The 15816-nt window shown below is 38.5% G+C and overlaps 1 protein-coding gene across 8 annotated transcripts in view; it reads left to right on the top strand.

Moving 5' to 3' along the window:
- The first annotated feature begins 3229 nt into the window (after nt 1–3229).
- Nucleotides 3230–15816, top strand: part of mtss1lb (MTSS I-BAR domain containing 2b) — a 69698-nt gene continuing 57111 nt past the window's right edge. For 7 of the 8 annotated variants that reach the window (XM_084108558.1, XM_084108560.1, XM_084108556.1 and 4 more), the window contains exon 1: nt 3235–3773. In XM_084108558.1, coding sequence (XP_083964684.1) covers nt 3690–3773 — 84 coding nt within the window. In that variant the 5' untranslated portion in view covers nt 3235–3689. Of the gene's footprint in view, nt 3774–15816 lie in introns of all 8 variants that reach the window. The other variant, XM_084108561.1, reaches the window with a different exon arrangement.

The following is a 15816-nucleotide window of genomic DNA, read 5'->3' as shown; positions in this document are numbered from 1 at the left end:
GCATTGCTGGTCAAATCTCCTGTGGAAAATCATCAATTTAGTCAGAGGAGTGCGATAGACTTCAAACATAAGAAAAAGAGCTCTGGGCGGTTCTGTACTGTCTAGCAGAGCTAAGGAGAGGATAGAGAGAGGAAAAGGGGGAGGGGGTATGTAGCGAGAGTGGGTTGTATGACTCATTCTGACCTAGTTTATGGGCTAAGATGGGTAAGTAAGGGATAATGCAGAAATGTGATAATGAAATATTTTTTTGGTCTCCAACATTTAAATCAAAGAATAGTCTTAACAGAACCACAAAACCTATTAATTTGGGAGGAAACTGAACCAGTTTGCTCCGGGCACTTTAGTTTGCTTTCTGATGTCCAGGTAGGCAGTCAAATAGCTGATATGCAGTCTTACAGCTCTAGAGTTTCTCACTGTTTTTAACACTCTGCTGGCCTATGTTAGTTTGAGTTAGTCTGTGTTTTCGTAGTGGGGATTTTTCATTGACTTTCTGCAGGTTGCACTGATACACCGGAAGGTGGTGACAAGTGACTCTTTATGAGTGGATCCTTGAATCATTTAGTCAACTGATTCGTTCAAAATACTGATTCCTTCAGGTACGAAAACAAATCCGTTGCGTCCGAAGTTCCATATTGCCTGAGAGGTACAACATTTAAATAAGAACTGTTAAAACAATATGTTCTATATAATATGGTAGTACTATATAGTATTTGAATCATTCATTCAAAATCACTGATTCAGGAACGAACATTGCAAAGCTTCTACTTTTACTTTGGAACTATTTCAGTTTACAGTGCAAAAGGTAATATTGTGTCTAAAATGTAAGTTACTCAGTATTAACTTGTTTATTGAACCGTTGTATAAAAGCAAGATCCCACTCGCAGTCTTGCTGTTGGGTCTCAATATAAGCAGTCTAAACGAACATAAGAGGAGTACTATATAAGCATTCAATCACTTTTGTCAGTTAGTGTTTATCTAAGATCAGACTCAACAAAAAGAGTGCCATGTGCCATGTCACACCCATAGTCATTAGATTCTTGCTTTATATCCACACATGCTGGTTTATTTTTGGGGAAAGTATGTAGTTCCGTGTTGCCTTAAACCTTGATAACAGTGCCCCCATGAATTGTCATAAAGCAAGATTTCAAATGTAAACAGTTCATTGTGAGTGGAAAAGTGAGCAAAAGATGAATTGTCACGATGCCCTGTGGTCGTGCCCAAGTTGTTTGTGGTGGAGCCTAATAAACCCTTGTGACTGGCTTGTGTACAAAATAACATTGGTGCTGTGAAGTTAATGCATCATTGAGCAAGTATGGGATGTTGCATACATATTAAATTATACCATAACACTGAAGAAGTGATTGACCTGTATTTGGGAGACTGCATAAAAGACCCTCAAAAAATGAGACACTGGTTTTCTTTGGCATTGAAATTTTGAAATCTTTCCCAGAAATAGTTTGATGAAATGAATTCGTTTTTTTCCTTGTTATTCTCTCTCCATTTTAAGTATTAATAGTGTAAAGACCCAAGGAATCAGGATTTGGAGGAGGGTTTATGTTCCACTTGAAATGAATCTGATGTAAGGTACTTGGAATTTGGTTATATTAAAGCTTTGTGTTACTCTGTGTGGAAGAAAAAGAACAGTTGGGATTGGAATGCATCTGTATGTGCTGGGTGCAGCAGAAGGTAAAATATTATGCAATGTAGTGCTATGGACAATTATCAATATTTTAAAATAGAGGTCATTATTTTCACCAACTGTAATCTCCTTTTCTCTCAGGTAAAATTCTAATTCACACTCTGTAGATCTCTGGAGATTTGCATCATTGCTAACTTGCATATAAAACAAGTTCCAACAACCACAGCAGCACTGCTGAATCCCTGAACATCATCTGGTGCCAAGTACGTGTTTGTGGACAGTAGATCTCAGATATGTGAATGTGAAGATACTAAATTCTAAACACTTCAAAACTTTCTTAAAAAATATGAAAGGAAATGTGGAAGATATGGTAATATATGCATTGTAATAACTGCGGATGAAGGATGGTTGAAGCAGGTGGTTTGGCATGGTTGTTGGCAGGACAATTTGATGCTGATGCAGGCAGTCTAGCTGTCTTGCTGAGTAATGTATGAAATGGAGGGGAACCTTGTTATAGGCACAGACAGTGAAGATCAGCAGACACTGGGTGAGAGAGTGCAAAAGAGAAAAAGTTTTAGAGTGAGGGACATTTACATTTGTCCAGGCAGATCTTTTCTGACTAAAGTGACTTACAATAATGCAAAGTGGCAATAAACAGACAGTCAATATACAGAACTGATTATATCTTTCTGTCCGTATAGCCAATACGCATTAGCAGGCCATGAACAGTGACTTATTTCTAGCAAACAGCAGAGCAGATCAGAGGTGTAACGTGAGAAAATTCCCAAAGGTGTTAAGAGGCCCTTAACCTGGTATTTCTGTAAATATGACACCCGGTTTTGGAGGCAAAGGCTACTCGCTGTGACCTTGCTTTTGAACCTTTGCGAGAGTGCTTCATCCTCCCCTTTCCACTGTGACAAGAGAACGAGATGATTGTTTTGTTTTTTTATTACAGCATTAAGACATAATCATTAAATCTTACTTCAGCTTCATTATCATTTATCAGGGCATTAATGAAGTCACTGAATATGCAGATTTAATCCCACCCTTTATGTCCAAACTGAGATGGTTTTCATTTAAGGGATAGTTCACTAAAAAATGGAAGTTCTGTCATGATTTACTCACCCTCATGTTGTTTCAAACCTGTATTTCATTCTTTCTTCGGTGGAATATAAAAGAAGTTTTCCATATTATGGAAGTCAATGATTACCAAAACTTTGTGGCTAGCAACATTGAACTAACTGCCCCTTTAATAGCTAATCACTGATCTGTCATACTCAACTGGATCTAATATTCACACAATATGCAACATGACAGGATGAATAATAATAATTATTATTATTACGTGAAATATTTAATATATAATAATTGTATATAGCCTAATTAGACATTATTAATAATTCATTATCTTCCAGAATTTTAATAGCATATTTAGGCCTGTAGTATAGCCCAATCCTTTGGAAATGTCTGTCTTTCAGAGTTTCATATTCAGACTGTACAGAAGGAATGACACGCTTTGGTCTGTATGTTGTGTCCCATCTCTCCTCCCTTCGGCCTCCATGTGACAAGAGAAACTGTTCTGCCCAATACGATTCGCATAGATCGAGTTACTGGCCCTGCCGCGCTGCGCCGCTGCTGCTCAGTTCCCTCACTCACTCACTCACCAGTCTCAGCCGGGCGGGTGGCGCACCGATGCACCGCTCCACACACACTCTCCGCTTCTCACATCCATTCAGCTCGATTAAGCCTCGTTGTCCGAAGATGACCGTGACTATTACGGGGCCATCCACGAGCCTAACCTCCTCCAACCGCGGAGAGTAGATCCGGAGCCGAGGAGAGAGAGAGTTAACCCCACATCTCTCTCGTCTCTCCCCATCATCTGCCTCAATCCTCTGGGCAGCAAAACCGACAGCTTCTGCTGAAATCTAGCTCTCACCGACAAACACTCTCCTGCTTTTAGCTCTCAAGACGCGTCTCTTCGGGATATTGTGGAAGTAATTCAACACCAGGAATTTTTTTTTTTTTTTGCTCTGTAGCCTATTCGCTGAAGATGGATAATATAAACGTGGAGTCTGTGGAGAAGGAGTGCGGGGCTCTTGGTGGATTATTCCAGGCGATTGTCAATGATATGAAGGTGAGAGGTTTGACACGACGCTTTAAACGCATGAAACCGTAAATTCTTCATGAGCGTGACCAGCATGCAGATGGTGAAAATCTGAAACCTGTTATCACGAAAGTGACTTTGAGCAAATAACCATAATGCAATATACAATCGCCTATTTATGTTAGACCAAAATGACAGGGGGAACTACTGTATGACATGCACTATCCTTAAAGAAGACATATAGATAGATAGATAGATAGATAGATAGATAGATAGATAGATAGATAGATAGATAGATAGATGCAGACATACACGCACGCACGCATAGTTTACATACGTATACAGGCATGTTGTGTATCGTTCAGCTCGATACATTTTTCCCTAATGCCGGTTCGGCTGATGTAGAGAGGAAATGGAGGGGGTTTCACTCACACAATGGGAAACAGACTCAACTGCTGCTGATTAAGCATATGTGGCCGCGCGCCATTCCGTGTCACACACCGTGAGATATGTTGCGTCTTGCCTTCCGTCATATCATTGGGTCTAGTAGCGTAAAAGAGCCACCGCGCTCGCGTGAAAGCACCGTATCGATCTTCTGTCGGGGTTCATATTTTAACCACAGCGTGAAAAGCACACACAATCGTTCTGAATGTATGCTGACCGGTTTTGGGGGACTCGTTTCCACGCAATAACCTATATTCTGACGTTCTGGCAATAACACAGCCGATGAGACCCAATATCGACCACATGACTTCTCTCTTGAGACGCTTTCAACCTGCTTGTTAATTTCACAGTGTTTTACTGTATTGACAAAAATACGTGATTTTCTTTAGATCTAACAGCTTTAAACAGCACACCCACCCCATCCGCATCTGATCTCTGCTCTTCTTACACAGATATTCTCTTCTCATTCATAATTTAACTCTTACTTCACCAGCATGCTCATGGTCCCATTTGCTTCCATGCTGTTAAATGGGGGATTGCAAAATATGGGTCAGCTATCATGCCAACGTGCCTGTCTGTCTATATGTCTATCTATTGAGCAGACAGCGGCATTGGTACAGTGGGTCGATGATGTTTGCCTCAGAGCCCCTCATTTCGGTGTCTGGCACAGTTCAGTAGTGAACAAGTGCTAAAGATCCAGATCCAGGCTTCACCTTTAAGATGTAGGTTGATTCAGATGCTGCGCTGTGCCTGGTCTCGCTCAAGCTCGCTCTGTGATTGGACCTTGTTGCCGTGTGGATCCAATGCAGACATGCTGTTTGTCCTCGCCAGTCTCTCATGTTGCTATTTTGAGATGGGCAAAAGCAGTACTGTAGCGGAGTTGTTAAAGTTGAAGAATTTTATGTTGGTTACTCAAAGAAAGTGCAGACATTTCATTGAGTAATGAAACAAGAATGAAGTTACTGTTCAAGAGCCAAGATTTGGAAAATCTACCACTGTCTTCTCTCTGCTTCTGCCTTTGCGTGTCTTTGTTAGTGGGTTGTGGGCAGCCTGTGGCTATCCCTGCTCACTTGTCATATGTGTCTCATCACCAGAATGTCAGCTGGATCTTCTTTGTTTCATCTCTGAGGTCCTGACAGCACTGGAATAAATAAGAGGCCCCAATTCCCCACCTGAATCAGTGAAGTATAGATTCAGCTCACTGTTCTACTAGTGCTCTTCTTCACCCAGAAGATCTGCAGGAAACTAGCATGTGGAGAAAATGTCACTCATGTGAATGATTACTGTTTCCTGTCAAATAGGAACAGAAAGGAATAATATACCATACAAGGCTCTTTTAGGAATGTGAATGTTGTTTCTAATTTAAAATCAGCATCAGTTTGATTTTGATGCAGAGCTGTACATGTGTGTTTTTGTGTCTGGCTCTTGGGGTGACATTGTTGTAAAAGGGTTGTTATGATGAGTATGGCTCTGGATCATGGGGGGAGGATGATCGGATTTGAAGGGAGGGGGATGGAGAAATGAGAAGGAAGGGGTTGAGGAGTGGAGAGGGCTGTCATATTTAGACCCACATTCTTACCCCCCTTCTTTAGGTGAAAGGGCCCTAAGCAAGCGAGAGGGACACCAGCATTATACGTGATGATGACACAAGCACACAGTTGTCTGTTTGCCAGCTGGACCTGTTGTATATCACTGCTGTTTACATTCGCGTGCCTCACACAGAGTTGTGCATACCAGCCTAGAGTAGAGACGCTCATATAGACTCACACACTTGGTCTAGATCTCATTCTGCCCGGCTACTGAATCTGAACTATGCCTTCAGTAATCCTTTGAATGTTTGCCTGGAAATGGACCTGAAATCATGGTATAAAGGGCTGTTTCTTTGGCTTCTGGCACTTTTAAATTCCAGGGGTTGATTTTTAGTAAAACTACATTTAAATGTAAATAAAACGAAACTAAATTTACTTTTAGATTTGATTTCGATCTTTTCTTTTAGTTTTAGAATATTACATTAAAACCAAGTTGGCTCTGTTCTTACTGTTGTTCCAGAGCCAAACTTTCAATTTTAAAATATGAAAACTCATCATAAAAATATGAATTATCACTTTGTATTAATTGTCAGTAAGGAAAATACTTGAGATGAAATGTGACGTGATGCGTGATAAAAAAAATATAAATGTACGTTTCACTTTTCACAGCAGAAATGTTTTGTTGAGCCAAATTTTGTCAAATTGTACAAAAATGTGAACATTTCATGTAAATTTAATTTAAGTATAATTGAATGTGTATTTAAGAGACATAGGGTGCTAGCTATGAAAATAGCTAGCCCTCTTATTCAAAAAAATAAAAAAATAAAATATAATTTTCACCACTGTCATTTCTACAACAGAATGCTAATAGAATTTGAGATGTGGCAGAAATGGCACTGCAGTGGGAATTTCAATGATTTACTTTCAGAAATAAATGTGAAAAAAGAAACACAAAGCTCCTGTGATGCATGTGTTGGACATTATTAGTGGACAAATAAAACAAACTAGAGAGTCCACACTGCCAGAAGTGCCCTAGTTGAAGACACAGCTGTAAATGTGGCTTACTGATAACCAAATTTAGGTTAACCAACATCATTGTCTTATTCACTTTTGCAGAGCAGTTCAGTATGAGTGAGTATGACAGACAAAAACTATTTGTCTGTATTAAGACCCATTCACACCAAAGGTGATAACTATAATGGTAACTATAACTATGAATAAACAGGGAAGTCAACACCACAACTATAACAATGACAAGGAACAATATTGTTGGAATCAGTGATTTTTCCTGCTGATGAATGATAAAACACTGACAGGCAATCAGAATCCACCAGACTTTAACAAGCTTGCGCATTTAAACCTGCAGATGACATAACTGCAGTATGCTTGTAATAGACAGAACGTTATCATGCTTTGGTGTATGCTAATATAGTTATCATTATAGTTATCATTCTGGGTGTGAACTGGCCTTTACTGCTTTATTCAAACAATGAGGCTGAGAATCCTCACGACCACTCAACTCATGTCCACTCACTGTTTATTTTTTAATGGGAAAGCCCTGAGATAACAGGTTTGCGCCATCTAAACGAAAATGTGTTTTCACTGTCCCCTTGTTAAGCTTGTTAAAGATGAATCAACTTGTTTTGGATGGAGGAGTGTTCTTGGCAATTTCCCAGGAATACTCAGTGCGTCTTTGTTTGGACTGTCAAACTCATCTCATCTCTTATGTCTGCTGACATGAGGAAAATCTCCCAAAGAGTGATGATTATGGGTAAGCACTGAAATATGTGTCAAATGAACATTTTACTACTCAGGTTCAAAGCGGGGATCTTTGATGTTGGGAATACTGTTATATGAGCCCAGTGGCCTCTTGGTAGGGCATCAGATTTTAGAGCTGAGGATTGTGGGTTTGAGCCCCATCTGGGTTGCCTTTTAAGCTCAGCTGATCCTGCAGCTGAATATGTATCAAACTGCATTTCATTTTAAAGCTCTATCTTTCACACATGGTGCAGCCTAATGGCAAAGGATCAGGGGTGTTAACAGAGGGTTTTAAATGCAGTGGCAATTAAGGGACAGGAGAGGCACATATACCCAGACTGCTCTTTAGACCCATTCTTGACATTATAAATATATTTAAATGGCTCTGAACAGAAACAGGGTTCAAGGATCCCCAGAGATCCGCAATGGTTCTTGGAGGTCTGTGAATGTGAATGATCAAGAAACATTTCTTATTATTATCAATGTTGAAAATATTTTGTGGAAACCATGACATTCCAAAGTTTGGGGTAGGTAAGATAATAATGAAAAAAGCCTTGGTGAGCATAAGAGACTTCTTAAAAAAAAAAAAAAAAAAAAGCATTAATAAAATCTTAATTATTACACATTTTTGACTGGTAGTATATACACTCACCTAAAGGATTATTAGGAACACCATACTAATACTGTGTTTGACCCCCTGTCGCCTTCAGAACTGCCTTAATTCTACGTGGCATTGATTCAACAAGGTGCTGAAAGCATTCTTTAGAAATGTTGGCCCATATTGATAGGATAGCATTTTGCAGTTGATGGAGATTTGTGGGATGCACATCCAGGGCACGAAGCTCCCGTTCCACCACATCCCAAAGATGCTCTATTGGGTTGAGATCTGGTGACTGTGGGGGCCATTTTAGTACAGTGAACTCATTGTCATGTTCAAGAAACCAATTTAAAATGATTCAAGCTTTGTGACATTGGTGACACTTGGTGCATTATCCTGCTGGAAGTAGCCATCAGAGGATGGGTACATGGTGGTCATAAAGGGATGGACATGGTCAGAAACAATGCTCAGGTAGGCCGTGGCATTTAAACAATGCCCAATTGGCACTAAGGGGCCTAAAGTGTGCCAAGAAAACATCCCCCACACCATTACACCACCACCACCAGCCTGCACAGTGGTAACAAGGCATGATGGATCCATGTTCTCATTCTGTTTACGCCAAATTCTGACTCTACCATCTGAATGTCTCAACAGAAATCGAGACTCATCAGACCAGGCAACATTTTTCCAGTCTTCAACTGTCCAAATTTGGTGAGCTCGTGCAAATTGTAGCCTCTTTTTCCTATTTGTAGTGGAGATGAGTGGTACCCGGTGGGGTCTTCTGCTGTTGTAGCCCATCCGCCTCAAGGTTGTGCGTGTTGTGGCTTCACAAATGCTTTGCTGCATACCTCGGTTGTAACGAGTGGTTATTTCAGTCAAAGTTGCTCTTCTATCAGCTTGAATCAGTCGGCCCATTCTCCTCTGACCTCTAGCATCAACAAGTTATTTTCGCCCACAGGACTGCCGCATACTGGATGTTTTTCCCTTTTCACACCTTTCTTTGTAAACCCTAGAAATGGTTGTGCGTGAAAATCCCAGTAACTGAGCAGATTGTGAAATACTCAGACCGGCCCGTCTGGCACCAACAACCATGCCACGCTCAAAATTGCTTAAATCACCTTTCTTTCCCATTCTGACATTCAGTTTGGAGTTCAGGAGATTGTCTTGACCAGGACCACACCCCTAAATGCATTGAAGCAACTGCCATGTGATTGGTTGATTAGATAATTGCATTAATGAGAAATTGAACAGGTGTTCCTAATAATCCTTTAGGTGAGTGTACATATACAATTATACAACGAACGAACAAATGAATGAATGGATGAATGAACGAACGAACGAAAGATGGAAGATAGAAAAGATAGAAAAGATGGAAAGATAGAAAAAAGTGCCATACATGCAAAAAGTATTTAATAAAAGGGGGCAAATAATTGTTCCCAATGTGTTTTGGAGAAAAACATTTATTTCATAATGTGATTTCCCCCCCACTTTCAATTATTTTACTTCAATAAAAGGTAAGATTTGGGTTTTTTGGGTTTTTTTTTTAAAATAAAATATCAAAAGGATAAACAATGCAGATTTATTTACCAAGGGGGCAAATAATTCTGACCAGCACTGTATATCATGTGTCACAGTTTCCACAAAATATTAAGCAGCACTACTGTTTTCAACATGTATGTATATATATATATATATAGTGTGTGTGTGTTAAATTTAAAAAATATTTGGCTAGCTAATCATCTCTATTTCTGACATTTACCACAGCCGCCTGAAGCCATGCCCTAATGAATTATATATATATATATATATATATAGTGCTGGTCAGAATTATTTGCCCTCTTGGTAAATATGATCAAAGATGGCTGTAAAAAATAAAATGTAAAGTATAATGTAAAGAAAAAGAATTGAAAGTGGGGGGAAAATCACATTATGAAATAAATGTTTTTCTCCAAAACACATTGGGAACAATTATTTGCCCCCTTTTATTAAATACGTTTTGTAACCTCCTTTTTCCAAGATAACAGCTCTGAGTTTTCTCCTATAATGCCTGATGAGTTTGGAGAACACCTGACAAGAGATCAGAGATCATTCCTCCACACAGAATCTCTCCAGATCCTTCAGATTCCCAGATCCATGTTGGCGCTTTTTCTCTTCAGTTCAGCCCACTCATTTTCTATAGGGTTCAGGTCAAGGACTGGGATGGCCATTACAGATGCTTGGTTTTGTGCTCAGTGACCCATTTCTGTTTTGATTTTGATGTTTGTTTTTGGATCACTGTCCTGTTGGAAGATCCAAACATGGCCCGTTATAAGATTTCTAGCACAGGCTGTCAGGTTTTGATTTTTTATCTGTTGTGTTGGTATTTGATAGAATCCATGATGCCATGTATCTGAACAAGATGTCCAGGACCTCTGGCAGAAAATTAGGCCCACAGCATTAAAGATACAGCAGAGTATTTCATTTTACGCATGGGGTACTTTTTTATCCCTGTATGAACCAAACCCATATTAAGTGTTTGCTGCCAAAAAAGCTAATTTTTTTGTTTCATCTGACCATAGAAAAAAGTGCCATACATGCAAAAAGTATTTAATAAAAGGGGGCAAATAATTGTTCCCAATGTGTTTTGGAGAAAAACATTTATTTCATAATGTGATTTCCCCCCCACTTTCAATTATTTTACTTCAATAAAAGGTAAGATTTGTTTTTTTTTGTTTTTGTTTTTTTTAAATAAAATATCAAAAGGATAAACAATGCAGATTTATTTACCAAGGGGGCAAATAATTCTGACCAGCACTGTATATCATGTGTCACAGTTTCCACAAAATATTAAGCAGCACTACTGTTTTCAACAAGTATATATATATATATATATATATATATATAGTGTGTGTGTGTGTTAAATTTAAAAAATATTTGGCTAGCTTTTATTTTTTACAAGAGGATCATCATACTTGTTGGTCCTTGGTGTTTAAAAAATCAGTTTTAACGGAAAGTAAGTGAATTTCATAGACTTACTTGTTTCTCACTAGCTCTAACCAGAGCTATAGACAGATATTGTTGTGCACAAGGGCACCTGTTCTTTCAGCTTGATGACAACCCTGTCGTTAAAGTTGCACCATTTCTCTGACTGGTAGTCAATCACAGTAACCTTCCTTTTGAATTACATACATCAGGATATACAACATCTAGTATATCTGAGTGGTTTCTGTCATATAGCTTTCAATCAGACTAAGTACCCTTATTGAACTTGAGGCAGGAAAACAAGAACATATTTGAGTTGGGTTGGTGGGTTGTCTTAGAAAGAGATAGGAAATATATGTTTATATACACTCAAATCAGTCTCTGTCTGTGCCTAACTGCTCTCATCCTTATGTTGGTATGTTCTGTTATTATCAGGAAACTGAAAAGAATGGAAATTACTGGTGGTTGCGTATTAGAGAAGGATTCAAATTGGAAGGAAAGGGAAATGAAAATGAGCAGTTCAAGAAAAGACACATTTATATTAGAGAAAGAGAGACGGGGAGAGAAAAGAAGAGCTTGCACAGCGCTCATGTTAAGTGATTTCCATTATTCATTAGAGCATGGCTTCAGGCGGCTGTGGTAAATGTCAGAAATAGAGATGATTTTCTTCCATCTTTCGTTCGTTCATTCGTTCGTTCATTCATTCATTCGTTCGTTCGCACCAAATACTTTTGTGTACTGTATTGAGTGCTTTGAACACACTGCCACTTTCTGTCCTCTGCCCACAAAGGCACAAAGCCAATCAGTGCCGCTTCAAAGAAGCCCAGCGGAAGCAGAACAGCCAATCACATTTCATGGCTTCCACTAGCCCCTTGATGTCTGTTCTCCGAATACGTGCATTCCTCCATTCCCCCATTCATCCCTTTATCTGCTCGTTGTAGAAGTGGAGGAGGTGAGAGAAGGAATTGTTTTATTAAGAGCATATCAAGAGTCTCAGAGGTTCTATCACAGACCCATCATTAGTTATAGCTGAGGAAAAAAGAAATCAAATGGAGCAAATCTTCTCATCTTTTTAGACCCCTATATCTAATAAAACATCCATTATTTGTTTGTATTAGTATGTTAGAATAAGTAAGCTTTTTTGCTCATAATTTATGAAACATATAATCTCACTATTTAATCTGACAACTGCTTGTCTGCCAGTGTAATTCAAGCTTGAAGATTTTCCAAAGAGTCTTTAAGAAACATGATAACAAATGGCACTCTGTTAATATCATATCTTTTTGTGTAAATTTTTAACCCCATAAACATTATTAATACAAACTTTGCAGTGTAACATTAATCTGTTAGATTCATTTGTATCAGCGAGATAATTTTAAAAATACAACGTTAACATTGATAGTGGGGAACAGTATTATAGATGCTTGAATATAGAACAGTTAAATATTCATCATCTACATTTAAGCTCCACAACTCGCATAGTGCTAATGAAAACATTAACAATGATTTCAGAGGCCCTCTTAAGAACTTTTTAATGAACTACTGATCAGGGACCAGTCCTCATGGATCACTTGTTACAGTCATATGTAGTGTTGTTTTTGGCGGCCTGTTTTAATTTTAGTTTTAGTCTAGTCTTTGTGTCAAGCTGTCATTTTAGTTTTTATTAGTTTTAGTCACGTTCATACTCTTTTTAGTCTAGTCAAGTTTTAGTCGACGAAAACTGATGACATTTTAGTCTAGTTTTAGTCAACGAAAATTGATGACATTTTAGTCTAGTTTTAGTCAACGAAAATTGATGACATTTTAGTCTAGTTTTAGTCGACGAAAACTGATGGCATTGTAGTCTAGTTTTAGTCAATGAAAATTGTATTTTAGTCTCTTTTTAGTAATGCAATTAACCCAGTCAAGGTTATCTTATTATATTTAGTATATTTAGGGCTGTGACGGTGGCAGTTTTTTTTTTTTACCACCGCGGTAATGGACCAACTACCGGCGGTGGTTGGGGCTTTATTAAAAAAAAAACAAAAAAAAACTCCTTTTATATTTCCACACAAAGACGCGTGATATAGCCTACCGCTCTGCGCTCTGAGAGGGATGTGGGACACGAGCAGGAAAGAGACCATCGATCTCTTTATGATATCTTCGTGTTTTCTACTTGATGTAGCCTAAATTGGTCTGAAGAGCGAATTTTATCCTCCACAAGGGCGAGATATTTAGGCTATGTTTGAGATTGCGCTGCCAGAGAAAGTGAAACTAAAAATCACCCGCGCGTGTGAAACGCGCTTTACAACTAAACTTGACGCGCCCAATGTCTAATATAACAAGCACAAACTGTGTTAAAAAGAATTTGACATGCAAGTACAAATGTAGGCTATCTGTCCTACAGCGTTTTTCTACTTGACCACAGATAAGAATACGAATATAATAGGCCTAATTAAAAGCGAACCAATGAAGAAATGTTTATAATCCCTTTAGAAAATGGGTGAGACGTGAGTGAAGATTTGGGAAAAGAAACAAGAGATTCCATGCAGGGATGAGTCACGATTTTTGGATATTCGATTAGTTTATTTAATTATAGAATATCGAATAGGTTGTGCGATTATTCTCTAAAATAAAATCTCCATGTTCTGGTGCTGATGCGGTGACGCGTTCATGTAACCAGAGACGCTGCCAATAACATACAGCTGTCACAAAGAACCGGCAAAAGTAATGATTATGAATGTGTCAAATATATCAATGAGACATTTTAATAGAATAACTAATGGAGTAATATTGTTAAATTCGCTGATAATCGGGTGACCAGATCGCAAACCAGAATTTAAACCCGACAAAGATGCGTTCACACAACTCTCTCATTCGTCGTGACGTTATAACATTTCGTCTCGTCTCGTTTTGGTCAACGAAAATGAAGAGACATTTTACATAGTTTTTATTTTGTAAACCACATTTAGTCTCGTTTTTATTCGTCAACGATATTGCATTATACATGTATTTTAGTCATCATCACATGACCAGCATTTACATCTCGTCTCGTCTCGTTTTCGTCAGGTGATAATACGGCTCGTTGACGACAATATTTCGTCATAATTTTCGTTGAGGAAAGCAACACTAGTCATATGAGCCTTCCCAGTATGAATCTCTGATTTAATTAACCTGTTAACTGTATTTTTTGTAATTTGTGAATGCTTTGAAATACAGACCTAAGGTTGGCCTCTTCTATAGAAGCCACTCAGCAGATTATTGCAGATGTTAAAGCACTTTTAAAAAAAAAGCACAAAATAATTTTAACTCTAAAAATGCTAGACAATTAAAGTCACATGTCTAACTAAGTTGTGTTCCAATTTTGAAGTTGATTTCACAAAAATTGAGCCCGCAAAACAGATTTTAAGTACCCTTTCCACGGTAACACAATGTCCATATCACAAGATGAACTTTGAGTGTTTAAGCTTTCAAATGATACCTAATTTATGATTATTACTAAAATATGTGAACTATGCCTTTTTAGACTTTGAAGCCCTCAACAAGAGTCTTTAGTTTCTCACTTTTGTAAGATGTCATTAGCTATGTTTCCATCTAAAGTTGCAAATTTAAACTTATGCGCAAAATTGGAATTTCGCATAAAATATTTGCAAATAAAGCATCGTCTCCATCCCATGTGTTCAAGAGACAAAATATATCTGTAATAAAAAATTAAGTTGCTGCAATTGGGAAGCCACCATGGCTCTTTTATCCTACATCATAGGCCTACATCATATACATAAAAAATGTATCCACCTCAATTGAGCTCATACGTTTTTTAAGCGTATTTTTTATTTTATTTTTCATTTTAATATTCTCTTTATTAATAATTGATAATTCGTTACATTTATATAGCGCTTTTCTGTGTACTCAAAGCGCTTTACATGGAAGGGGGAATCTCCTCAACCACTACCACTGTGCAGCATCCACCTGGATGATGCGACGGCAGACATATTGCGCCAGAACGCCCACCACACACCAGCTTACTGGTGGAGAGGGGACAACGATAAAGCCAGTCAGTATATGGGGATGATTAGGAGGCCATTATGGACAGAGGCCAAGGGGCAAATTTGGCCAGGATGCCAGGGTTACACCCCTACTCTTTTTCGAAGGACATCCTGGGATTTTTAATGACCACAGAGAGTCAGGAACTATTTAATTTATAAAATAAACACTAGCAATAAAAAAACGTTATAACCTCTGCCAAGCAATGTAGTTCCAAAGAGGTTGCCAAGCAACACATGCAGCAACAAAGAATCACAAACGGCAGTTGCGCAGTAATACTAATGTAATGCGTGTCACAGGTGTATGTTTGTTGAGTAATTTACAACTGCTTCGAACGCGGCTCAACCAATCAGAATCAAGGACCGGAACTATCCGTTTTATAATCTTGCGTTACCAATGCAAGGACTGAAGCTTTTGTAATACATTCCAAAGAGCAGCGGTTGTCAGCCCTACAGTGGAAATGGAACCATATCCGTACCGGCTGGCCCGGATCGGTATGGAATGGAACTGTTAAGCAAAGACAATGGTTTGGCCCGACGGTGGAAAAGCGGCTATACAGTACAACTATACTAATACCTCAGCTTGGACATAGTAAGAAAAGGCTGACAACAGAATTCAGTTGCAAAAGTGATACTCTAGATAAGTGTATGAATTATGAAATAAAAAATCCATTATTGTTTAATGGCTCGGTCCTTTGTTTGAGCATTTGAATTGATTCAGTTGTAGAAATAGAATTAGTCTAATGCAGCTCTGCCTTTGT

This window comes from Abramis brama, assembly GCF_963993115.1.
Source record: "Abramis brama genome assembly, chromosome: 3".
In the NCBI taxonomy this organism is placed as follows: domain Eukaryota; kingdom Metazoa; phylum Chordata; class Actinopteri; order Cypriniformes; family Leuciscidae; genus Abramis; species Abramis brama.
This window is presented reverse-complemented; position numbering and strand designations above follow the sequence as displayed.